At 40.3% G+C, this 25,439-nt stretch overlaps 2 protein-coding genes across 5 annotated transcripts in view; one reads left to right on the top strand and one right to left on the bottom strand.

Annotated features, from left to right (window-relative positions):
* LOC138003063 (uncharacterized) overlaps positions 1–14,375 on the top strand; it is a 16,227-nt gene extending 1,852 nt beyond the window's left edge. Inside the window, exons 1-9 of one of the 2 annotated variants that reach the window (XM_068849008.1) lie at positions 1,991–2,070; positions 4,457–4,771; positions 5,642–5,950; positions 7,026–7,346; positions 8,163–8,507; positions 9,233–9,553; positions 10,356–10,688; positions 11,318–11,491; positions 12,694–13,336. In XM_068849008.1, coding sequence (XP_068705109.1) covers positions 2,034–2,070; positions 4,457–4,771; positions 5,642–5,950; positions 7,026–7,346; positions 8,163–8,507; positions 9,233–9,553; positions 10,356–10,688; positions 11,318–11,491; positions 12,694–13,196 — 2,658 coding nt within the window. In that variant the 5' untranslated portion in view covers positions 1,991–2,033 and the 3' untranslated portion in view covers positions 13,197–13,336. Of the gene's footprint in view, positions 1–1,990; positions 2,071–4,456; positions 4,772–5,641; positions 5,951–7,025; positions 7,347–8,162; positions 8,508–9,232; positions 9,554–10,355; positions 10,689–11,317; positions 11,492–12,693 lie in introns of those variants that run through there. The other variant, XM_068849007.1, reaches the window with a different exon arrangement.
* A 7,531-nt stretch (positions 14,376–21,906) lies between these two features.
* The window catches only part of LOC138003793 (CAP-Gly domain-containing linker protein 1-like), a 46,764-nt gene continuing 43,231 nt past the window's right edge, over positions 21,907–25,439 (bottom strand). For all 3 annotated transcript variants that reach the window (XM_068850030.1, XM_068850031.1, XM_068850032.1), the window contains 2 exons: positions 24,739–24,799; positions 21,907–24,153 (listed from right to left, as the gene is read on the bottom strand). In XM_068850030.1, coding sequence (XP_068706131.1) covers positions 24,055–24,153; positions 24,739–24,799 — 160 coding nt within the window. In that variant the 3' untranslated portion in view covers positions 21,907–24,054. The remainder of the gene's footprint in view (positions 24,154–24,738; positions 24,800–25,439) is intronic.

Raw genomic sequence — 25,439 nt, 5'->3', positions numbered from 1 at the left:
CTGTAGTGCTGCAGGGCCGACTTTTATTTGTTCGAAACATGGTCAGCACTATTCCTCTAGGTTAAGTCAGATTTTAAAAAATTCTTAGCAGCGCGAATGAGACTCGATTCAGGACACAACTTTGTTGGAAGAGCGGCAAAACACTGCAACATTGTTGCGTTGAGCAGAATTGTTGGTCGCAATGTTTGATCAAAAGCAAACTCCATCCAACACCTGATCGAACAAAAAATGTTGGACGAACATTATCCAACATGGGTGGCCAACGGTCGAACAATGTTTGATCAAGCAAAATTGGAGCGTTGAATCCAATTTATTTTAACGCGAATCTTTCCATTTTTAAATCCCACTAGCCAGAATTTTCTTACCCCTAGAATCCGACAATTTGCGACCCCATTCTGGTTACTCTGTCTGGAACTCTGAAAATGCAACCCCATTATAGTCAATCCGGTCTTGAAAATACGACCCCATTCAGCGACACGTCCCCATTAGCCCATTCATAGGAAGTACCCCCCTCCTCGGGCTCGAGTCCTGGCACGAGTCCTAAGTCGAGTCCTAACTCGAGTCCCAGCTCTAGACCTGACAAGATATTTAGGTATCCTCTCGCTCGATTCCCAACTCGCAGCCTACCTAAACGAAAGCTAATGAAACCAAACACTTTTATTCATCCTTTTGGTCGTGAACATAGCATCGATCTGGCTTTAAGTTTTTTCACTCTTTTCGCCTTTCTCCGCCTGTCTGTTCCAGACACAAAACCATTATCTTTTTTTAGCCCTGAACAGCTGCATAGAGGATTGCTTCATACTGAACTGAAAACCAACACACTTATCAACGTAAAGTATTTCTTTAATATCCATTTATTTTAAAACGACCATATACTCGAACTGTTTATATTTATTATTTGTTACTTTCATTAATTGAAAAACACACGAAACGAACTAAAACCGAACTGAAGGACAAGAGATTACATTTCTGGCGGACATTCTATTTTGACGCATTTCTCGGGTGATCTTCTTAATTGGGACACTATTCAGTTTCTTTTACTTACCATTAACTATGTTAGTGTGCCACCAATGACACTAAACTGTGATGTCTGAGCTCCGTATTACTTCAAATTAATGCTAAGCTCTGTCATCATGATTCATTATTCATGAAAAAAAGCCAAAAGTAATAAGGACCTTCAGAACGAAAAAAAAAAAAAACTCTAAAACAAAACTACCTTTGCCGACCGATATACGGAAGTGCAAGTGACATGACTCATGGTGAATACTTTGTACGAGGAAGGAGACTCGAAACTCCATGGAATCAGAGTATACGTTAGATGACAGAAAACAGAGACTTCCCGTTTCCCGTCTGAGCATACAAATTGTCCAAACAATGACAACTTAAACTCTCTAACCTATGTCAAAGAGAGGCATGCAAGCGTAAGAACAAACTATGAAAATATCTCTGAGTATGCACAAAGCTTCCGAACGAACAATTAAACAGTTATATTAGTTCCGAAAGTGACCAAGTTAAAACAGGGGCACCCAACGAGAATATAGTTCAAAACCACTTAAACATAGCATTGTTAAACGTATTTTAGTATTTAAACGGTAGATACAGGCATATTTTTATCCCCTAAAAGTGTTTCATCTGTTCGGATTTCCTAGCTGAAAGTCTAGTGACCCGAAAATTATAGGGATCAAAACTTACCTTTCCGAAAATTTCAGCCAGAAAAAAGGCTCCCGAAAATTCTAGGAGACCTTTTTAGGGTATAAATCCGTTAAAAATGGGCAATTATACCATTTTTTAGATATTCGAATATCGCAGGACAGGCAGGCAAGCAAGAAATTTTAAAACATCGTCTTCCGAACAGATGTTTTCCGAAAATTGACGTTGGGTGCCCCTGTTAAAAAGTTTCGCCGCTTCAACGGCAGCTGTTTCAGTACTGACTACAACATGTGTTTTTATTTGCATTATCTGTAACCAGTAACACCACGGCTGGGATATATATTTGTAAAGCACATCCCTTGTAGTATTAATTTTCAATAAGGATGTTGTACAGTCAAGCTCTTGGAATAGTTTTCGCCGGTAGGTAGATATATTTTTGTTGTACACAACTGATGCCGCTTAGGGGGTTTTAGTTAACTTTTCCGTAACAAACATTCATCTTTTTTCTTTCCTGTTAGTTTTAGCATAGTAGTGTGGTGGTTGCGCTCTGAACCTTTTGGCCGGTTTCCGTGGAGTTTTGCGGCAGAGAAAGCCAAAGATCAGGGTTTCTTTTTTCTCAGTTTCAGCCGCTTGAAAAATCGACTATCCCGTACTTTGGTCTTTCTTGCTCATAAACTGATCACCCTGACTTTCAATTCTGGTCGATAAAAATCGCTGACGCTTTCGAACGGCAACACTCGCAAAAAGGACGGAAGCAATGTTGTTTTGCATTGTCACGGTAACTGATGTTACTCACTGTACACGACAGTGCATATATATCAAGAAGTGGAATAGCCTTTCCAGATCATTACTAACTTAAAGGTACACCGGCAACGCGTGATGAAAAACGGGCGAGCTATATTCCAGGACAGGAATAGCCTATATTCTCATCAGGACACGTACAATAGAAATTTATAATATCAGCTCGTGGAACACCTGCCCTGCGCAATAACAACAGGAAAGTTGTCAGTTCACTCAGTTCACTTATCGAGTTTATACAATTTTTTGGCATAGCTTGAAATAGCGTTTGTTTGATAAATCGGGTAAATATGCAAGTGAGTAGGCAGGAAACCGATCAAGGACTAGAAACACATGGTCATACATGATTGTAAATCTGGTAGCCACTCGTCGGAAACAAATGTTTTGCTGGAACGACCCCGATTTCAGTGTTAAGTAAAATTCTGATCGAATTCAAATTAGTCTTCGACCTAACAATGTATTGGTAATAAGTTTATTTTTATGTTCTTGTTGCTTGCACTTGCTTGCCTTTAATTTTATACTATCATTCTTCTACACTTCGTGATCTGTTCAGTCTTGCCCCGTGTGACATCTTCTTGTGCGAGTGTCTTCCTCTTCCTTTCCGGCCTTTCATAGCCGCAGAACGAATCACACTTACCCCAGGCCTTCACGGCCGAGGGGATGAATAAAAGTGTGTAAAAGTTTCTATTGGCTTTTCGTTTAGGATCTTATTCTGGCCTTTTTTGTTCGCTATCGAACCTGTAAGACAGAGTTTTGCGGCACAAATCCTGGTTTCATACTATGACAATCAATAGGTGCTTTAATCTAATTGACTCCAGAGAAGTCGCTAATCATGTCTTTGCGTGGGAGGCTACAACATGAGCTCTCCAAAAGTCGCGACGTGATGCTATAAATTTAAATATTTTAATTTGAAACACAATGTGACGCCGTTAACATTCGAAAGAAAAAACGTTTTAGTCGCAAGTTGTGTTGCGTCACACAGTATATACAAGCATCCGAGGAATCCCCCAACCCTTATAGGCAAGAGCATCCAAATCTCTCCCTCAATTCAAGTATTATTCTTAATTGTCAATTTCTTCCAAGTAAAGCCGTATTATCACTGAAAGCTTGATAGGGATCATGGAAAATGAACATATTTCCTTTAAGAGCCGAACCCCATAATGTCTGAACACTCAGGACTCGAATCTGTGAACGTGTGAATAATAACCCCTTCACTTAACTATTAGACTACCACATCACTAACTGCGAGTACGTGTGTCATTTTTTATTAAATGTCAATAATTGTTTCTTCCAAAAGTACCACTGTAAACGTGTATTAAAACCCGCTAAGAAGCAAGCTTACACAGTGAAAAATGTCGGTTACCAAACTGCAAGACCATTTTAATAGCTTTGGTAAATAATCGTCAAATTTCCGAGGCCGTTGATCTTTAGTGGTTAAGTGGATAAAATCTGTCCCTTCAAACTGGGTGCTCCAGGTTCAAATCCTGTCCAGGGGTTAATTTTTTTCTTTTTATTTGCTACCACAAGTCCAGGGACCTAGTAATCTAAATGGAGGATTATACTTCATTTGGAGTAAAATGGCAATGAAGGATAGCCCTTCATTTGAGGAAAAGATCGTGTTGGCAAGAGACAGGTATCAAAAGAAATTCGTTCCCAGGTCTTTTCTCAGCAAAGAGTCTATAGAATCTGGGAACAAGTACTCTCTCTCTATAATTCTGAGAGCAGGGCGAACTTTGCCCATGGGGCATTTTAGGTGGAATAAGCTATTTGAAGGTTTTGGTAAGGGAGGGAAAGGGGGGAATGGGAACAAAATCTAAGAGATCATTGAGGAGATCAAGAGGAAGTGGTGCAGTTTGGAGGCAAAGTGAACTGAACGTTTAGGAAGTCTATTAAACATCTTTCACTCAAACTTTTAAAGAAATGGGTTGGAAAAGAAAAATATCGAGCAGTTTTTTTTTACGTTATAGACTCTGTTGCTGATAGGCATGTATTTGGCATATATTTTCAGTATTCATTCTAGACATCGCTGAATCCTTTTGCAAGATCACTCCCGGAAACAAAAGTCTCGTTCCGTCGTCGTTGGGTGTAATTCTGGTTCTTAACTGCTCGTCGCCATCATCGCGTGTCAATTTTGTTAATGCATCTTGGACACGAAATGGAATACCGATTGAGAAAACCTCTACACGAGAAAATGAAGGGAAGACCTGGATTGCAACGTGGCTCACAAACACAAGCAGTGTTCAAGAAGGCGAAAATTTTGAGTGTAAAATATCGTACCCGGAACTCTTCGGAGGGGGGACTGTTAAATGTGGCGTCAGTCCAGGTAACTCTGTTTTTGTTTAGTTAATTCACTCATTTAAATTAAACATAAATTAAAAGCTTTGAAGAGGAGACAGGCATGATCTCGGAAATGGCCTATTGAACTGTGTACTGCCCATATTAGGAGTTTCCTTGGCGGGAATAAGGTGAAGCTTTTGTTTAAATCTTGCCAAACATTGATCCGTGAAACAAATTGAGAACACTTTTTCAAGGTCATACGAAAGTCGCTCTAATTCATGGTGTAATTTGAAAGTTTGTTCGCGTGAAACAAACGTGAAGAAATGAGCAAATGAGCCCAAAAAACTGACTTGCTCATAAACGTGTGGCTTCATAGCTCAGTTGTTAGAGTATTACACCAGCATCGCAGAGGTCATCGGTCTTAGGAGCCACCTGAATTTTTCAGTTGCTGTAAGAGACAATTGCCTTAATTTTCCAGATAAGTTCGAGGATCGATCATTTGTCTCTTTCGTCTATAGCTCGCCCTTCAAATATGTATTTCTATATATACATTTCTTTCGGTTTTTGTTTAAATGTATCGCCAAATTCCCATAAGTTGACAGCTGACAAGTCAAGCTCTGAAAAGCCCCTCTGGGAAGAGTTTAATAAATTATTGTATTGAATTGTAAGTAGAATTAACATTTAGATCTTGAGAGTGAAAAGTGTGTTATCACCGTGCTCCCTCCCAGGTTCAAAGACCACTCGTTATAAACAAAGTCCTATCACACCTCCACAAATTGGAGGCAGAAACTTATACGGGAGTAATCAATCTATTTCTATGCTTATTTTTGAAACGATTTGTTCGCTTATTTATTTGAAGGCCAAACGTTTTGAATTAGATCTAATTGTTAAGGATTCCAACTCAATATTTTCGCAGGTAAACCAAGCCTTAGGAAGCTTCAACACGCTAAAATTTTTAATATTCAAGTCCTGACAAACTTAAGAGAGAAGTTTGTATGCGCTGTGGAAAGAGGATGGCCAAACCCAACTTTATCTTGGTGGCGACATGGTTCGCAGATTCATCATAATGACCTCGATGAAACGTACTATGTGAAGCTTTCGCCGGATAGAAAAGAGCTGACTTTAACGGTGGTGTTCATCAGTGGTAAACATCACGGGAAATACACTTGCCTCGCCGAGAACATGTTTGGCAACTTCACAGAAACCACGAGACTGCTGGTTAACAGTAAGTGCGATTTAAGCCGTTGCCCTATGAATATGCATATTTCAGTTGAGATATATCTATGAAAGACGTACGTCCCCAAAATTGCGAGGATAATAATCATTCCTCACTGTGCTTTGTTACTCCACCCTCAAAGCGGGAGGCTCGAGCTCCTCCATAAAGCAATGTATTCTGATCACTTCGCAGTGCATTCTGGTCGGAAGAGTGATGCATTATGGTAAAAAGCAATCAAAGCCAAAAACATCAATTTTTTCTTACTCGGTACATGATTGGCTTAATCATGGGCCCACGACTAGGAGCGAACAACAACTCTATATTCCTGTCACGGCGCTTTGAAAGACTGATTTATTCTCAGATTGAATTTCCCGCGAACGAGACTCCCGCAGGAGCCCGTTGACCAATCACAAGAACTTGGCGTCTAGTGTCTCACCGAACTGGAACTGCCTTTGTTTTTCGCGGGGAAAGGTAGTCGAAAAATAGATCGGTCTGTAAAAGTGCTGTGACACAGGCTTTGCTATGGGGGTTGTTTGCTCCTAATCATGTGCTTCTGACTTCATCTATTCACGATATGTACTTCAAATTTGGACAGAAACGAAAGTAACGCTTCTTTGATGATATTTTTTAGTATTATGGATCCATTTGGACCCACAGCTCAGCAGGACACTGGAAATTTAAATTCTGATCAAGTTGCTGGTCGCTCACCTCGTTCGCTCCGTACCCGGAACATGTTTAGCGTGCGTTCGATTGACCGTATTCCGGAATAGGAATACATGGAATATAAGTTCTTAATCCTTCATTTTTACGGAGATTCACATTAAACTTGTCAAATATCTGCTAAAACGCTATTTGAGAGATATTTTTGTTATCCTTGCTGCTTCGAAACGCTCCAAACATAACGTTTTAACTCATCACTCCGCGTATGCGTATTCCGGAATAGGGTCAATCGAACGCACCCGTAATTTATCATGTTGCTTGTGCTTCGGTTTGCGTCGGCTTAAGGAAGATAGTATATTCATAAACGATCAAAGAAAAAAAAGAAGCTTAACCAAAATTTTCATTTTTAACCTTAATTTGTTAGGATATAAAATGGTCAAATGGCATTCTGATTTAAAACTGAGTCCGATCGTTGTTTTGGAAGGACAGAACATCACACTAGAATGTACCTGCTCCGAACATGAGTGTCTAGAAAAGACGGCCAGGTCTTACTGGAGATTTCAGGACAATGACGTCGCTCGTACGGCAAGAGTCAGATTATCACATGTGATTACCGAAAAAACATTAAGGATCTTGATGGTAATTCGTAATGTCTCCCGGCTGGATAATGGATCGTATCTGTGCGGAATTAGTACATCAAAAGGATTCGATGAAGTGATAACACGCTTGCATGTCGTGTCAAAAGGTAATAATAGTGATGTAGAATCCACCAAATATATTTTTCTTTATACTTTTCTCCGCCTAATAAATGAGAGGAGGCACGAGCAGAAATCCCGGGAGACAGCATCCAGTTCATTACTCGAAAATGTGTAAATATGATTTTACAACAGAGGCCCAAACTTGAGGTACAACCTTTTTAAAGCAAACGAGATGTAAAGCCAAAACTGAAACCAATCACGATATGCACACTTAAATTTTCCCTTTAACTCGCACATAAATTAGTATCAGTTTTCTTCTGACAAACTCCTCTCTTGCATGGCCTTCTCTTACTTTGAGCAGCGGTTTGTCTCATGATGGTACGGCAATCCATGCTATTTGTACCTAAACAATCCTGCTTGAATGACTTAAATCAATCGTTATGGCTCCCAACTACGTTAAATGTAAACGATCTAGAGATCCTTTGGCACGACGGCGAATCCTAGGCCTTGAGCCCACGATCATTATTTCAAATTTATTTTTAGATCTCACCCATACTCCTAAGGTCATTCTTATCTCTTGTCCTTATGACCGCGCGGTGCACTTTCAAGCCTAGTGATGACCAATAAGGTTTCTTCATAAGGTGTAACCACACAGTATATATGACACAAGAAGTTTCAAGGGAATGCAACCAATTATAGGGGATGCGCTGTCTCACCGCATTCTCTTGAATGGACCAGGACAGAAGTACAAACTCTATTTTGAATTACGCCTATCAGATCACCGGTCTGATTCCACGAATACCAGTATGATGATTGTCCACGATTGCTTTCTTTGTGCAAATGAATTCACATTTCCCTTTAAGATCTCCGTCCCCGAATCCTGGTTAACAAGAGAGAAGTGTTTGCAAGTGTTGGGTCTCAGGCTTTGCTCAAATGCTCGGCCCTGTATCCTTCCGTTTTGCATTACACACCAGACCCGTTTTGGTCCAGAGATGACAAGCGAATTCCCAGTCAGCATATACATTACGTGCAAAAGCAATTCATTCCGAAAAACAGCCCCAAGTCGACGAAAGTCCTTACTTTTCAACTCACCATTTTGAATGTCAGCCATGAAGATTATATTTCGGCGTATTCCTGTGGTGTGATGGTCAACGTTAGTCGGGAGAGGGTACGCTTTTTCGAGAGATTAATATTGGAACCACTGCAAGGTGAGTATTACAAATATTAGAAACGTAAAGAAAACATAAGCTGGGCAATAAAGAATCCGTAGTAAACTATGTAAAGAGCCTACACATGACATACGCAATAATCCACTACAAGCGGTATTCCTCATACATGCCTACAGTTTTTATCGTTGTAGGGTATACTTAAAAAGTACCCTTGTGTACGGATTGCTTCCATCATTCTCTCCCTAGTTGACTGATTAACCTGCAAGGTGTCAAGAGATTTTCACAACTATTCGAATCAGAATATTGGCAAATTAACATAACCTCGAAGTATTGGTTCCTTTTTCAAATTCTCTGGAGAATGGCTGACCTGTGTGAATCGTGAGAAAGAGAGCGCACAAACAAGGAAATTGCGCCTCCCCACCCTAATCCTTTTACGGCAATATGCGAGCTCCCTTCCTCCCCAATTGCTTTTATAGAAGTGTTGTAGAGTCAAAATGAAAACCCTCTGTCCTGTGAGCGTCTTTGTTACGAGAGTCCACATCGGTTGACTCCTTTCCCATATCTGGATGAACTCCTACTCATATCCAACCCCAACTCTCTTGGATCAAGCTTTTCATCATCCCGTAATTTATCATGTTGCTTGTGCTTCGGTTTGCGTCGCTGTTTGCAACTGGCCTGGCTTAAGGAAGATAGTATATTCATAAACGATCAAAGAAAAAAAAGAAGCTTAACCAAAATTTTCATTTTTAACCTTAATTTGTTAGGATATAAAATGGTCAAATGGCATTCTGATTTAAAACTGAGTCCGATCGTTGTTTTGGAAGGACAGAACATCACACTAGAATGTACCTGCTCCAAAGATGAGTGTCTAGAAAAGACGGCCAGGTCTTACTGGAGATTTCAGGACAATGACGTCGCTCGTACGGCAAGAGTCAGATTATCACATGTGATTACCGAAAAAACATTAAGGATCTTGATGGTAATTCGTAATGTCTCCCGGCTGGATAATGGATGGTATCTGTGCGGAATTAATACATCAAAAGGATTCGATGAAGTGAAAACACGCTTGCATGTCGTGTCAAAAGGTAATAATAGTGATGTAGAATCCACCAAATATATTTTTCTTTATACTTTTCTCCGCCTAATAAATGAGAGGAGGCACGAGCAGAAATCCCGGGGGACAGCATCCAGTTCATTACTCGAAAACGTGTAAATATGATTTTACAACAGAGGCCTAAACTTGAGGTACAACCTTTTTAAAGCAAACGAAATGTAAAGCCAAAACTGAAACCACACTTGAATTTTCCCTTTAACTCGCACATAAATTAGTGTCAGTTTTCTTCTGACAAACTCCTCTCTTGCACGGCCTTCTCTTACTTTGAGCAGCGGTTTGTCTCATGATGGTACGGCAATCCATGCTATTTGTACCTAAACAATCCTGCTTGAATGACTTAAATCAATCGTTATGGCTCCCAACTAGGTTAAACGTAAACGATCTATAGATCCTTTGGAACGACGGCGAATCCTAGGCCTTGAGCCCACGATCATTATTTCAAATTTATTTTTAGATCTCACCCATACTCCTAAGGTCATTCTTATCTCTTGTCCTTATGACCGCGTGGTGCACTTTCAAGCCAAGTGATGACCATAAGGTTTCGTCATAAGGTGTAACCACACAGTATATATGACACAAGAAGTTTCAAGGGAATGCAGCCAATTATAGGGGATGCGCTGTCTCACCGCATTCTTTTGAATGGACCAGGACAAAAGAAGAAACTCTATTTCGAATTACGCCTATCAGATCACCGGTCTGATTCCACGAATACCAGAATGATGATTGTCCACGATTGCTTTCTTTGTGCAAATGAATTCACATTTCCCTTTAAGATCTCCGTCCCCGAGTCCTGGTTAAGAAGATAGAAGTGTTTGCAAGTGTTGGGTCTCAGGCTTTGCTCGAATGCTCGGCCCAATATCCTTCCGTTTTGCATGACACACCAGACCCGTTTTGGTCCAGAGATGACAAGCAAATTCCCAGTCAGCATATACATTACGTGCAAAAGCAATTCATTCCGAAAAACAGCCCCAAGTCGACGAAAGTCCTTACTTTTCAACTCACCATTTTGAATGTCAGCCATGAAGATTATGTTTGGTATTCCTGTGGTGTGGTGGTCAACGTTGGTAGGGCGAAGGTACGCTTTTTCGAGAAATTAAGACTGCGAGGTAAGTATTACAAATATTAGAAACGTAAAGAAAACATAAGCTGGGCACTAAAGAATCCGTAGTTAATTAAACTATTTTAATTAATTAAACTATTTTAAAGAACCTACACATGACATACGCAATAATCCACTACAAGCCGTATTCCTCATACATGCCTACAGTTTTTATCGTTGTAGGGTATACTTTAATAAAAATTACCCTTGTGTGCGGATTCCTTCCATCATTCTCTCCCTAGTTGACTGATTAACCTGCAAGGTGTCAAGATATTCTCACAACTATTCGAATCATAATATTGGCAAATTAACGTAACCTCGAAGTATTGGTTCCTTTTTCAAATTCTCTGGAGAATGACTGACCTGTGTGAAAAGTGAGAAAGAGAGCGCACAAACAAGGAAATTTCGGCTCCCCGCCCTAATCCTTTTACGGCAATATGCGAGCTCCCTTCCTCCCCAATTGCTTTTATAGAAGTGTTGTAGAGTCAAAATGAAAACCCACTCTCCTGTGAGCGTCTTTGTTACGAGAGTCCACATCGGTTGACTCCTTTCCCATATCTGGATGAACTCCTACTCATATCCAACCCCACTTCTCTTGGATCGAGCTTTTCATCATCCCATACTTTTAATTTGTAGACAGCGTTGATGAAGTTGGAGAGGCAGAAATTAAGAGTGAGGTAGAGGGAAATTCGCTGATCACCATCTCCTTTATCGCCGCTGGCTCCGCCATCAGCGGTTTCATCATGGGTGTTATCTTTCTTGTATACAAAAGGTGTCGCAGTCAGAAATACATCGGGGACCTATTTTTTGGTAAGAAACATTTTTTTTATGTCCTAGAAGGTTGTTTACTGGTTCATTTGTAAAAATGCCAACGCCGGTCGGTCTTCCCAGAGCTTTTTACTCCGTTGTGAGTTTCGTTGGCGGGGGAGTCCTGGGATCGAGGTTTCGGGAGTTAACTCGCTGAAGAAGTCAGGCCGTGCCTGACGATTCATTGGTAAACCAAAAAAATATACATATTCTCACAGCGGTACAACCAGACTCGTATTACTCGTATTACTCGTATTTCTATTTTTCTGGTTATAGGTCTCCAAAGATCCGGCACTTTACTTTGTTCAGCTGGCCCTTGCATAAAAAAAAACTTGTCAACTAATTTAATTAAGCACCCGCAACAGGGCTCAAAATGACCCATGCTTTTCACTTTAACTTATATGCAGTAAAACCACACTTAAAGTACCATAAGTTTAAGTAGTAGAAATTTGAGAATAAACGTTTCAGAACTGCGAGAACGAGTCGAACCCTGTTAAATATACCGATATCTAGCAAACGAATGAAACAAGCTGTAAAAATCTCAAATTTTTAGCAATAAGTTGCAACACCGATCAAAATAAGTGAACGGTTAGGGTTTAAAAATCGGTTTTGAGACCTAACATAAGCGTGATAAGAAACGCCGTTCCTTTGTATGTTGTTTCGCATACGAAGGGGTGTGGATGCTTGTCGGAAATTTTCAATTAATTAAACCCTTAAAGGAGACCTTCACAGCTTCATATGGGCTACATAGGATGGCGTTCTGCCCAGAACACCCTGCCAAGTGAGACCAAAATTTGAAATTTACACCCCCTAAACGAGACGACGAGTATCCCTCCCCTTTCATTTGCGCTATCTGGGATCCCGCACGAGCTAAAATACATCGGGTTACATTCATGAAATGTCCCTAATCTGTGACAATTTACACATCTCACTCTTCTCAAGTATGGTTCTCTCAGACAACCCGTATTTAAACGGAATCTCTCTCCATTCATTGCCAGCTTATCCAATTAATCAAAGTCAGGAGTTTATCAGCTGAGGTCCTGTCAATGTGCAATGTCTGAGAATAAATGAGCTTTTGAATTCCTCGGGAAATAATAGCAGTAAAAAAATAACTAGGTGTGGTTGTTCTATGCATGTCTTAGGTTCGATGCTTTGAGAGTGATCGAGTAGTAACCATTTCATCTCTATCACATTTTCGTCTATAGAGACTGCTGTGGTTGATCAACAGTTTCGGTATGATGTATTCGTCACCTTCAGCAGCCAAGACTCAAACTGGATCAAAAAGGCACTCATACCTCTACTGGATAACCACGAAATTAACTATTGCATACACTACAAAGACTTTGAGATTGGCAAACCTGTAATCGATAATGTCACGCAAAGTGTGTACACGAGCCGGAAGGTTCTGATTGTGATGTCACACAACTACATGTCAAGTGAGTTTTGCCGTGGGGAACTGGAGATCGCCTTGTACAGATGTGCGACGATGGGTGACCCTTGTGTAATTGCCATACGAATTGATGGCATTGATCGAAGCAATCTACCCAAAGCTCTTCGAAATCGCACCTTTTTGGATTATTACGATTTAATCGAAAGAAAAACATGGCAAGAAAGGTTGATTAAACATCTCAAGCCGCCGCCTATGGAAAATAACTTGAAGCAAAATTCTCAAGTGTTGCAGAGTCTTTTGCAAAACGCCAAGAAGTGATTTACAGAAAGGATTTGCTTTTGTATAACCAGAGTTAACGATTGTAAAACTTGCGCAGAGAAATTTGTTTTTCGTTGAACATTAGTTCAGTCTTAAGGTCAAGCCATTTTTTGGACACTCGATTTGTTTCATTAAGACGGTGGCTACTAATTCAAAAATATTTTTGCACGGTTTACGGAACATGCGGGAAAAGCAGATCTTAACAAGTGTTATTGAAATCCAAACAGTAACACGCATTTTTCGAAGATAATTAATCAACAATATTTGTAAAAAGCTGTAAAATACCAAGCAATGTATGGCATTCTTTTCCAAATTGAAGCTTAATTACCTCAGAAAAATGCATGATTACCCTTAATTTTCTTTTTGGATACCAAGAGAACTGGCTAAGTTCTGCTTTCTCCGCATAGTTTTGAACCGCGCAAAAATATCCCTGTATTAATAAGCACCACCTATAGTAAATCCGAGTATCTCGAGATGCGCAAAACGTATGCGCAATAACAATAGTAGGCACCGTCCTTAAGCCGGTTTAAAAATGCGATTCTAAGTGAAAGCAATTTGCTGCAGTTTTTGCAGCGGTAAAATAGCAATTAATTAAAAACGAAAGCGTAAGCCAGGTGCGTTGTTAGCTCGTTGTTGCTGCGATTTGTCACCACGATACTGCGGGGGTTTTGAAACAGCTCGACAAACAGCACACACCCTGCTTTACATCACCCTGCTTTACATCAATGTGAATGTGATGGCTGAATGAATACAACACTGTTGTTCACACCTTAGAACAAAAGAAACATTGGATGATGTTGAAGACGATGTTTGATGGAAATCAAACTTCGTTCAACAACTTCCAACATGATTCAACAATGTTGGATGATGTTACACTAACATGTTCAGTGGACCCGTTTGGCTAGGCCTTAACGGCAAGAAACGTAATAGTGGACGAAAGCAAAGAAAGAAAACTCTACCCTTCGAAGCCCACAAACAGTGTTATTTTTCAGTATCACCAGTCCCCCAGTTCCCGGTTATTTTTTAAGGATATGTTATGATGATGATGATGATGATGATGATGTTATAACAGATTTTGCGACATCTTGTCCTTTGCTTATACTGTAAACCCCCTGTTTGTGTTGTAGCTTTCTGTAGAGAAAACTCGGCAAATGGGTAAAATAAACATCTAACTAATGCATTTTCCTTCGCATTTATTTATTGAATTGTCCTTCGAAAATAGTCGGAAATGGCATTTCCGAGACCATAAATTTCAAAATCTTCTGGGGGAGCATGCCCCCAGACCTCCCTACTTTGGATCGCCTTTGGCTCTGGAAACATTCTTCGTGTGAATACACCTTCAAAATCTCACGCCACGCCCCTGGTGTAAATAGGACACGTATGTTTGTCCTATCAATCAATCGCGACATTACTGGTGCCGTAGCAAACCTTTTACTATGGACACTGAAACGACGGTGCAAGGGTACATCTTGCGAGGAAACCGAAGCTTTCGCCCTCCAGTTAGCAACATGATTGCTAACATAGTCAACGCAAAATGCGTGACAAAACCTCTGGAAGACAAAATCAAGGAGATCCAGAGCAGGTACCAGACTTCCAGAAACTGTCAATTCCTTGGAGTCTCTAAGGTTAACAAAGAACTATGGTTTGACTTGTCTAAACCGGTTCTAGCCCTGCAAGATATTCAAAAGAATAGCGTTAAAGCCAATCAAGCTCTTGTAGTGACTCTCGAGCGTGTCAATAAGGTAGAGGGGAAACATTGATCCTTCTTGTATCCCAACCCCCCACCCCCACCAGCTTTTAGATTTGTTGAATGATTTGGGGAATGCCATTTTCTTTTCTGACCTCATTAAAGAGGAGGGATGAGCTAAGGCCTCATATTAATAAAAGCTTTCAGTCAGTGTGTTTAAAATCTAAAAAAGATTACAACACTTCTTTTTGGCGCTGACCTTGCCAAACCGATTAAGGATATTAGTGAAGTAAAAAAAAATTTCAAGGAAAGTCTCCTGCTCAAGTCGCGATTTACGTTCAAATGGCTCTCGCAGAGATGGGAAAACCGTTACTTTCAGTACACGAGGAAAGAAGGTCCGGAAGAGGCTACTAGTAGTAGAAACTTTATTAGTTCAGGCCCTAGTACTTTCCAAGTTGTACTACAATTGTGTTGTTTATCATAATTTACCACATTACCTTGTTAAACGCCTACAAAGAATTCAAACAGCATGCGCGAGCTTTGTTGTAGGTAAATTTGTTGAAAGTGAGGATATTATAAAGCTAAGTTGGCTACCAGTTAAAGTACATATCGAATGGCAGCTGTTAAAGCTAGTTCATAAGGCGATTTATTCTCGTGAATGGCCAGGTTACCTGCGACTGAAGCAATTTATGCACAATCGAACTCTGAGGTCCAGTGCAGCTATGCAGCTTGAAATCCCACAAGTGTACATGTCATATATTTATCAAGACCAAGCTGCTAAAAGCTTTAACATTTTACCTGGATGTGTAAGGAACTGTCTTGATTTTAACCAGTTTTCTAAGATGACTTTTAAGTTATTAATGAAAAAGGTCAAAGATAATTTTTTAGCTTAACGTTTCTATTATGCACCGTAAATACATATATTTATTTTTATTATTGTATCATTATTACTTTTTTATACCTTTATTTTTATTTTAGATGATATATTTTAGCAGATGAAGAGCCACCTTGTGGAAATGCTGAATAAAGCCATTATTATTATTATTATTATTATTATAATTATTATTATTATTATTATTATTATTATTATTATTATTACCGTGTCAGAACGTTCTAGTTCGGGAAAGGAAAGGAAAGGAACTTTATTTAAGTGTCTAGTCGTTCTAGCGCTGAAGCACTAATTGGGGACACTGTAAATAGAAATTAACAATTAACACAAATCAAATCAAATGTTGGTTTTTGAGGAGACGGGAAACCGGAAGACCCGGAGAAAACCTCTCGGTGCAGAGTAGAGAACCAACAAACTCAAAGCACATATGACGCCGGATCTGGGAATCGAACACGGGCCACATTGGTAGGAGGTGAGTGCTCTCACCACTACGCCATCCCTGCACCCCTGCATGGGAGATATCTCATACTAATGTGGGGACACAAATAATAATAGATAACATTATTTACAACGAAATACTATCTACTAAATTCTGAAATTTACTCAAATATACATATATGAAAAAACTATGAAATAAGAATTGAAGAAATCAATTAAGAATTGACAATGAGCACCAGGAGCACAGCCCCTGCAGCCATCATCTGACAGAGGTAAGATCACGCTTACGTACACGGTTTTTAAAACTGGCTAACGATGTAACTGATCTGTCTGCAGTTGTCAGTTGCTCCATAATGTGGGTCCTAAATAGCGCAATGAATGTTTGCATAATCTTCTATCAATAACATGGGTGGAATAAGATCTGAGCCTCTTAACACACTCTTGCCAAGGAGATTTGGCATTGGTGCATGTCAAGAGAAATTTGGCTGTCTGCTCAATATGTCCCTGGGGATTCAAATTTTGAGGCTGATTCTACCTGGGCTTTTTGCTGAGGACCTCGAGTTGTCCCTACATCCAACCATCTTCAGTGAACTCCAGTCAACCATTTGGAGCCGTGATATAGATTTATTTGCATATAGGCTAAACTTTAAGGTTGAAAAATATGTTTCGTGCCATCCTGACCCAAGGGCATATGCAGTTGATGCTTTTTCCCTGTCCTGGTCTGATATGGTTGTTACTTTTTTCCACCTTTCAGTCTTATCTCATGTTGGGCATGTCAAATTTTCTGTGTGCCCCCCCCCCCCCATCAGGGTATGCAAATCAATTATTCAACCATGACCCCCCCTCTCCAACTACCTCGCATCTACTGGCTAGATGTTTATAAGGCCAGTGATAATTGAAAGCTTACTATCACATACAATTATTAGATGATTTTTGATAACCTTCGACTAACCTCCTAAATTACAAAATCAGTGTATCGTGTAGACCAGAACTTTTGCCAAGGATCTTTGAAGCTGCAAGACCGCACATGACTGAATGTGCATTTGAAGAGTACTTATTCAAAGAGAGAAAAAATAGATGGGAAACAAAAATCGAAATGGAGAAAATAGAACAAAAAGTTAGCTATCTTTTGAGTAGCGATAATCATCAGATGCTTGCTATGGTAAATACTTGAACTCTCAATCAAGTGTCCTTCATCATTGTTTGATGCTTCCAACTGTGAGCGTGGAGTTAAGGAACTGTCATACTGGGAAGAAAACCTCATTTCAAGTTTTTATATTACTGCACTGTTTTTGTTAAAATCACAAGACATGATTAATCTATAGCAGTATTTGAGTTGTAAAAGTTGTATTTAGTTAGTGCACTACTTTGAACTGCTAAACTGAGGTCGGCATTATGAAGGATTTGGTGCTTCCTTCAAATTCAAGTTGACTTTCTCCACTGGCTGGCTTTACAAACAATGTTAATTTGTTTTGTTTTTCAATTCACATGTTGAGGACACAACAAATGTCATGGTAATAAATTACTGAACAGAGTATCAGTGTTTTAAATATCTTTATACTCCATCTTATCCAACTGGTTCACTAGTCTACCTTTCTTGAATTGACTTCTTATAAATCTTGCTGAATCATATGACCCCCCCTTATTTTTTTAGCAGAAAAAAACGATAGCCCCCCTCTTTGCTAATTTAAAATAGCCTTGGGCCCCCCTACTTTTCTCCCACCCACCCCCCTCTACATAAATTATGACCGGTCCCTTAAATAGCCTTAGCCTAAGGCAGAGGACACTAACAACAGTTTCACTATGTGCTTTATGCTCAGCTGGAAGGTCTCAGACTCTTGGTGCCCTTAGTATCAGTAATTTAATTCAGCATAAAGATTCAATTCAGTTTATTGTTGCACAACGTTTAAAGACATCGATACCTGACAAACCTTCAGTTATAGTTAATTTTCCCTTCGTGCTCTGGCGGGCAGCAGGCAGTAAGCTGTAATGTGCCAAGCAACGTTAATTAACTGATTACTGTTTTTCAATAAAAACGGAGCTGTTGTTCAACACAGGCAGGGCTAAGTAAGTATCAAAAAATGGATAAATCCCTGTCAAGTCTAAATCTCAACTGATCTTGATAAACTGCATCTTCTGGATAGTTTCTGATACAGAGGAGCGCTTGAAGGATTCTCCTGCTGGTACACAGCTACTGAAAAACAACTTTTGGGTTCTTAATTTTCAAAGGATTATTATGGTCACAGTAAATTGGGTGCCTATTAGTTAACTTTCACATGGCTGTTTTGGGCTACAATAGTATATAATTTATTGAACTGGTAACTCATAGGGTCAGAAGAGCTTAGTGAATAACCTATTCTTCGACAGGCCTCAATGCTTGGGCTCATGCATGCACATGGAGGGACCCTATTACATTCTAAATTGTCTTCATGTTACATTGATTGCATACAGTGCTATGTTTAGTCAGCTGAAGAGAAATCAGCATAATTCAGACTGTCCCTGTTTGCACCAGAAAAAAGGAGCCCCACGTGAATTTTGGACTATTTTGCCAGATGCGCCCAACAGGCAAATGTTTGGTTGAATCTGCTTCAATGGCCAGTGCTTAATAGAAAACTGCCTTCCGGAAGTGCTCCTCTTGAGATAAAGCAACCGATCAAAAAGTTATATTTTGTTGTGTTATTTAAGCAATAGAGGACGTTTTCCATGTTTACATAGCCTCATCTAAACACAAGGGGCAGTTGGGAGAATTCTCAACAGTTATGCAAAACCGAGACACAGTCGAGGGTTTGCATAAGTGTCGAGAATTCTCCCAACTCCCCTTGTGTTTAGATGAGGCTATGTAAACACAGATAAAAGTCCTCTACTGCTTTAAAAAATATTTCTCAAAATAATTAATTTGATAAATGAAGGAAAATGCTGGTTTTTTACTTCTTGATTGAGACAGATTTTCTTGATATATGCTCCTATTTCCTACCAGCCAATCAAAACGTGTGTCTGACAAAACATAACCAATCAAAATTTGTGTGATGTCACAGCCATAGTTTCACATTCTCATCCAAACACAGCTATTGACCAACGGGAGTGTGTGTACTATCCTAATTATTTTATAATTTATAATGTCCAATGATATTCATATGCAAATACAATGTACCTGTTATTAAGGATGAAATGATATATGAATTGGATCATACATGAACTGCGGATATGAAATCAAGAGAAGCTATGATCTCCGCAATTGTGAACGCAATTTTTGCAATTGCGTAGAGAAGCCTAAAAAATTCAGGACCTCGCGATACCGGTGCGACGCTCTAACCAACTGAGCTATGAAGCCACTGACGTTGGGAGCTGGCCATTTGTGGGTTTTAAAATTCCCGTGAGGAATGAAACAAGAATGAAATGATATATGAATTGGATCATACATGAACTGCGGATATGAAATCAAGGCAAGCTATGATCTTCGCAGTTACGAAGGCAATTTTTGCAATTGCGTAGAGAAGCCTGAAAAATTCAGGACTTCAAGGGGGTTTGAACCCGTGACCTCGCGATACCGGTGCGACGCTCTAACCAACTGAGCTATGAAGCCACTGAAGTTGGGAGCTGATCATTTGTGGGTTCTAATGTTCCCGTGAGGAATGAATCAAGGATGAAATGATATATGAATTGGATCATACATGAACTGCGGATATGAAATCAAGTCACGCTATGATCTTCGCAGTTGTGAACACAATTTTTGCATTTTTTGCAGAGCGTCGCACCGGTACCGCGAGGTCACGGGTTCAAACCTCGTTGAAGTCCAGAATTTTTCAGGCTTCTCTACGCAATTGCAAAAATTGCGTTCATAACTGCGAAGATTATAGCTTCACTTGATTTCATATCCGCAGTTCATGTATGATCCAATTCATAGATCATTTCATCCTTGATTCATTCCTCACGGGAACATTAGAACCCATAAATGACCAGCTCTTAACGTCAGTGGCTTCATAGCTCAGTTCGTTAGAGCGTCGCACGGGAAATTTAGCTTTGAAGTACAACAGTGACTACTGACTGCAAATATACATATTTGATCCAGTCAGCCAAGGAGCAGGGATGGCGCAGTGGTGAGAGCACTGGCCTCCCACCAATGTGGTCTGGATTCAATTCCCAAACTCTGCGTCATATGTGGGTTGAGTTCGTTGGTTCTCTTCTCTGCTCCAAAAGGTTTTCCAGTTCTCCACCCCCACCCCCACCCCCCTCCCTCTCCTCCTTTGCAAAATAACATATTTGATTTCATTAGTGGCGCTGTATTTTGACGAGCCCGCTAGGGCGAGTCAAAATAAAAACAACAGTAAATGAATCGTAAACAACCGACAACGTGTGACAGATTTGTGCGTGCGGTGCAACGTCAGACACTAACCTAGTCAAACCGGTTCTCTACTGTACAATAACCAAGTGTACAAATACCTAACTGTACAATATCGTGGAATATCTGTACTCGTTTCGGGCGTTTTCTGTACAATAACTAATAAGGTAAAGTCTCTGTTACGAGCCTGAAGGCCCATTAAGGCCGGCGCTTATCTCCGGTTTGCGTAGCATGAAGCGACTAGGAGTATTTATGCTCCCCCCTGGATGGGATGCTAGTCCATCGCAGGGTTACCCCCAGCATTACGCCGGTACCCATTTATACACCTGGGTGGAGAGAAGAAACGTCTTGCCCAAGAACACAACACAATGTCCCCGGCCAGGCCCCGAACCTGGACAACTCGATCCGGAGTCGAGCACACTAACCATGAGGCCACCGCGCCTTCCACACAATAGGGAACTTAAGCAACGACGACGGCGACGGCATCGAGAACGTCGTCTCAAAATATAAATTCGCGTCATTGTAATCACTTTGTAAACATGTCAACCCTTCTTATATGACAAGGGTGTGGTAGTTCCTCAAAAATGACATTGGTCGAAACGGCGCTTAATTTAGGGGTGAAAATGAAACTTTAGCGTCAAGTGCTGACGTTCTCCATAAAACCTAAAATTTGACTATTTCACGCTGTTGTTTTGCTGACGACGGCAGAGAAATGGACAAAAGTGAAAAACGCACGTGCAGGGCGTGCAAAGCTATTGTTTTTGCCCACTAAATATGCACATTTGTGACGTTCTCGTTGCCGTTGTCGTTGCTTAAGTTCCCTAATAACTAATACACATGGATAATAAGCACTGGTATTACACTATTTACACTGTGTTACACTTGAACTGCACTGCTCTCAGCCAATCAGAATCGAGTATTTTTTCAAGTACATTAATTTAGTCGAAATTACGAGAAAAAAGAGATCTTTTTAAGGGCCTAGCAAAGGCATCTGGATAGTTTTTATGGCAATAGTAAACGATATTCTTGTCAAATAAAATGAGCTTCTTTGTTGCGTATTAAACATCATTAGCATTTCACGTAGCTTGCCGTTAACTTATTTTCCACTCTCAAAATTACCTCCAGAACCTACTCTTTACATAGAATAAGCTTTTGCAATGATGCTCTTATCTTCTGAGATGACACTTTTTGATTTGGGGGCATTTTGTGAACAGAAATTTATCATTTCTGGCGTCGCGTGACTTGCCCGGGTTTGCCCAAAAATATGACCTTTCATCACCTCGCTAAAAAAAACTTTGTAAAATATTTGAGAAATCGGTAGATTTCTGTGAAATTTGAAAAGATGACTGCTCGCGAATGGAGAAAGAATCTTTAATATAGGTAAAAATTCTTGTGTTTTGCATGAGAATGCGACGAAGAGGTAAATACGACTTTTACTCTCTTGCGTATGCGCGCGTGTGGGATGTGTATCTTCTTATGCAAATTTTGATAGATTCTAGAATACCCGGCCTCTAAATTCTAGAGATTAAAGACTGCTCCTGCAGTCATCTTATTTGCATACGGTTTTCCCAAGACTGTTGAAGAGTTACTCCCGCGCTCCCGCAGTCATCTCATTTGCATACGGTTTTTCACTTTTGCGGTTGGCTTAACTACACTTTTTACGAGATCGTGTGAAGAATATAGTAACACTCGTTTAATGATTCCACTTAGTTCTCGACTGCGGGAATGCGGGATCAACAGATTTATGTCGACAAAAAAATGAATCGCTCCAAAAATTATTCTGAAGGATTCAAAGAATCTTTATTTTGAGCTTTCATTTGGACTAAAAAGATGCATAACTCAGCGAAAATGACATTTCAAGTAAAACGTATGCAAAAAAAAAAAAAAAAAGAAAAGTCACGGAAAATTTTGCCGTGCAACTGCCTCAAAGCGACTTGGGAAAACCTCGACCCGTTTCTGTAGGCCGTCGATCTGACATCGCGGTTCGTGAGATCACGTAACGTGGTCTTTCTTTCTTTCAGTCTTACACGGCCCATGACATAGTGCTTTACAGTAAGCACAAAAAGTTAAAGTTTATCAACATTAAACCATCGGAAATAATGGTTTTCACCAATTTCGTTTAAAAAGGTTTCTAAGGAAGCGCCTAACAATGATTCAAGTAGGTGGCAACCAAACAGTTTGAACTGAGTTTTTTTTCTGATAAATAGTCTTTCTGAAAAAAGTCTCAGACATTTGTTTGGAATCATCACTTCCTCTGGTGAACAGTTATTCTGTTGCAAGAATAGCGGTTCCTTTTAAGCCGTTAGATGTATAGCTGGAGTTACATACTGAAAAGTCCACAGAGAGCTCTCTAACTCGAGAGATTTTCGATATTCCGAAATAGACTGTTCATCCGTCCTTGGTTTCCATATGATCTGCAACGGTCTGCGATCGGTCTGCGATACGATCGCCGATAGGTCTGCGCCACATTGCAGACAGATGGAAACGTGTCCCCCGCGGCGTCTGCAGCACACAGTCTGGATGATCGGGAAAGTTGAATCTAGTTCTACTTTCCCGACCATTACGACGCTTCCGACTAACACAATTTTCAATGGAAACGTGTGACTGAGATGATCTGTGTCCTATCGGTAACACACTATTTTTCCCCTTGAAACACATCCAATCAGACTTGAAGTAAGTGCGCGCCTTTTTCTCCTCGCTTTGCAGAGGATGATTAGTGGTACGCTTGTCTGCGATCGCTTCAGATTTAAATGGAAACATTTGCCTCCTGTGTTTACGATCATCTGCGATAAGACCGACGCAGACAGCTTCCGATCGTCGCAGACCGTTGCAGATCATATGGAAACCAGGCTTTACTCTACTATTTGATGATCTGCGTTCGTCTTGAGGGCTGTTTGGTATTGGGCGAAAAGTTCTCCTCTAGAGCCTAATCGCACAGTCGATAAAAATATGTATATCCTCACTTCCCATTTTGTTTAGACCGCCTAACTTTGGGCCTTTCTGCAAGTACCGGAAAGCATTGTATTTTTTGGTCACCTGGGATTAGTTTTCATTTAAAGTTGTTTTGTTTTCTTGCTTTTGTTTTACGTAATCTCTGCTCCGGTAGCAGCAGGAGGAACCCCAATTTTTGACGTGGTGATGAAACCTTAACAATAAAATACAGTTTCTTTCCCCATTGCTATTTAAAATGTTGAAAAAGGCGGTTTGAACCGTCTCACTTAAGAAAAAAATAATTAAAATTTGGATGTTAATACAAGTATCCTCATTTCACTGAATGCGAAAGAACACTGTCCTCTTTGTAGTTGATCTTGGATGCTTGCGACTTTTATCGTGTCTAAAAGTTAGAACTCGCTAAAACCGAAGTAAAATCCAAATGAAATAAGAGCTCCGTTTTTCTTCCCATCCATCATGGAGTGCAAATTGGGATTAACTTCGAAGCTGTGTCAGGTTTAACTATGGCAAAGGCCTCGCTTCGCTTTCTTCGGAACATGAGTAATGAAGGTCATTATCTCTTGATTCGACTGAACCGGAGTGAACTGAGTTCTTTCACAATTGCAGCTTTCTCAGCCTCCAAACTCCCAACGTGGTGCCTAAGTTCTTCGAGCTGAAAGAATTATCAAATGACACGATTAGGAATAGTGGGTTAGGGTAGATCGGAACGGGGAGGAGAGATTAGGAGGTATGTATCAGTAACTAACGTTTTTTAAAAACAATACTAACCTGAGTCTGCTGTGGCTTCGGGAAAACTTGAATCCAACCAACCGACATCTGTCGGTTTGTTTTTGCGGCGATTGTTCCCGAATAAAGCGAAACGGAAATCTTGAGCTCGCATTGAAAATGACGAATTCAAGTATTCAAGTGGTGTAAGCTTTCAATTTGGCAGGAACCCGTCAAGCTACAATCATAATACCGACGAAAAAATCTTAAAGCTCGCTTTCTACGCACTGATCTCAGAAAACGGCTAGCTTTCACGTATTTCTGAGTCCCTATTGAAGTGTAAATTTCCAGCCTCCATAACAGCAAGAAGCAAACGATCCGAGTACTACTGATGGCCTAGCACTGGCTTCTGTAATTGTTTTCTTCGTGAATCAGTTCAAGTTTAAGTTGATTATGCATTAAAAGGAAAATGCCAGCTTGATCTAAAGGAAAAGGCACTCTTATACCACACAAGCTTGAGATGGCTTCTTACCTCGGTATGACACCCATTCTCTTCTTTTCGGGGACTCTTAGAGCTCGAAGCACTCAACTCCCTGGAAACAGAATGGAGAAGATTATAGTTACATCTATGAAGGAAACGAGTGTTTGTTCCTGGGACCGGTGTACTGAAGCATACCACAGCCCACACCACTTACAGCCGCGATGCATTTTTAAAATAGGGAGCATAAGCACGTGCGTTTTTGAGACGCGCGGACGGCAAACGGAAGTAAGCTAATTTCCCTTTTAACTTGTTTCCACACAACCACATTTACATTGCTAAGTATCTTTTCTCCATTAGAGATGATTAATATAAAAATCAGGGGACACCGCTGTCCAGGCAGGCGAAATTTTCTCTTCCGGTTGCCGTCCTTGTCTCAAAAACGCGCGTGCTTAAGCTCCCTAATATGATGCGATTGGCTTGAGGCGCTACTGCACCCAACACTGATGTCTCCCGCAACTTGTGTGCCGGCACACGCAGCCTTATCGTGATTGGGAGGCAAGTTGCTAAAAACATTTTAAAGCGTAACGTACCACGGTACGTCACACACATCAGAGACAAGTTATATTGAAGATGAGGAGAAGGGTATAAGGGGACCCTTCGTGTAAGTTATCATACCGCATGTCCAACTCAGAATCTTGCAGTCATGCATAATTCATAGAAACTACTCAGCTCGTTTAGTTCATACTATTCTT

This window comes from Montipora foliosa, chromosome 5 (assembly GCF_036669935.1).
Source record: "Montipora foliosa isolate CH-2021 chromosome 5, ASM3666993v2, whole genome shotgun sequence".
Lineage (NCBI taxonomy): Eukaryota > Metazoa > Cnidaria > Anthozoa > Scleractinia > Acroporidae > Montipora > Montipora foliosa.
Note: the sequence above shows the minus strand (reverse complement) of the source record. Positions and strands in the feature narration are given on the sequence as shown.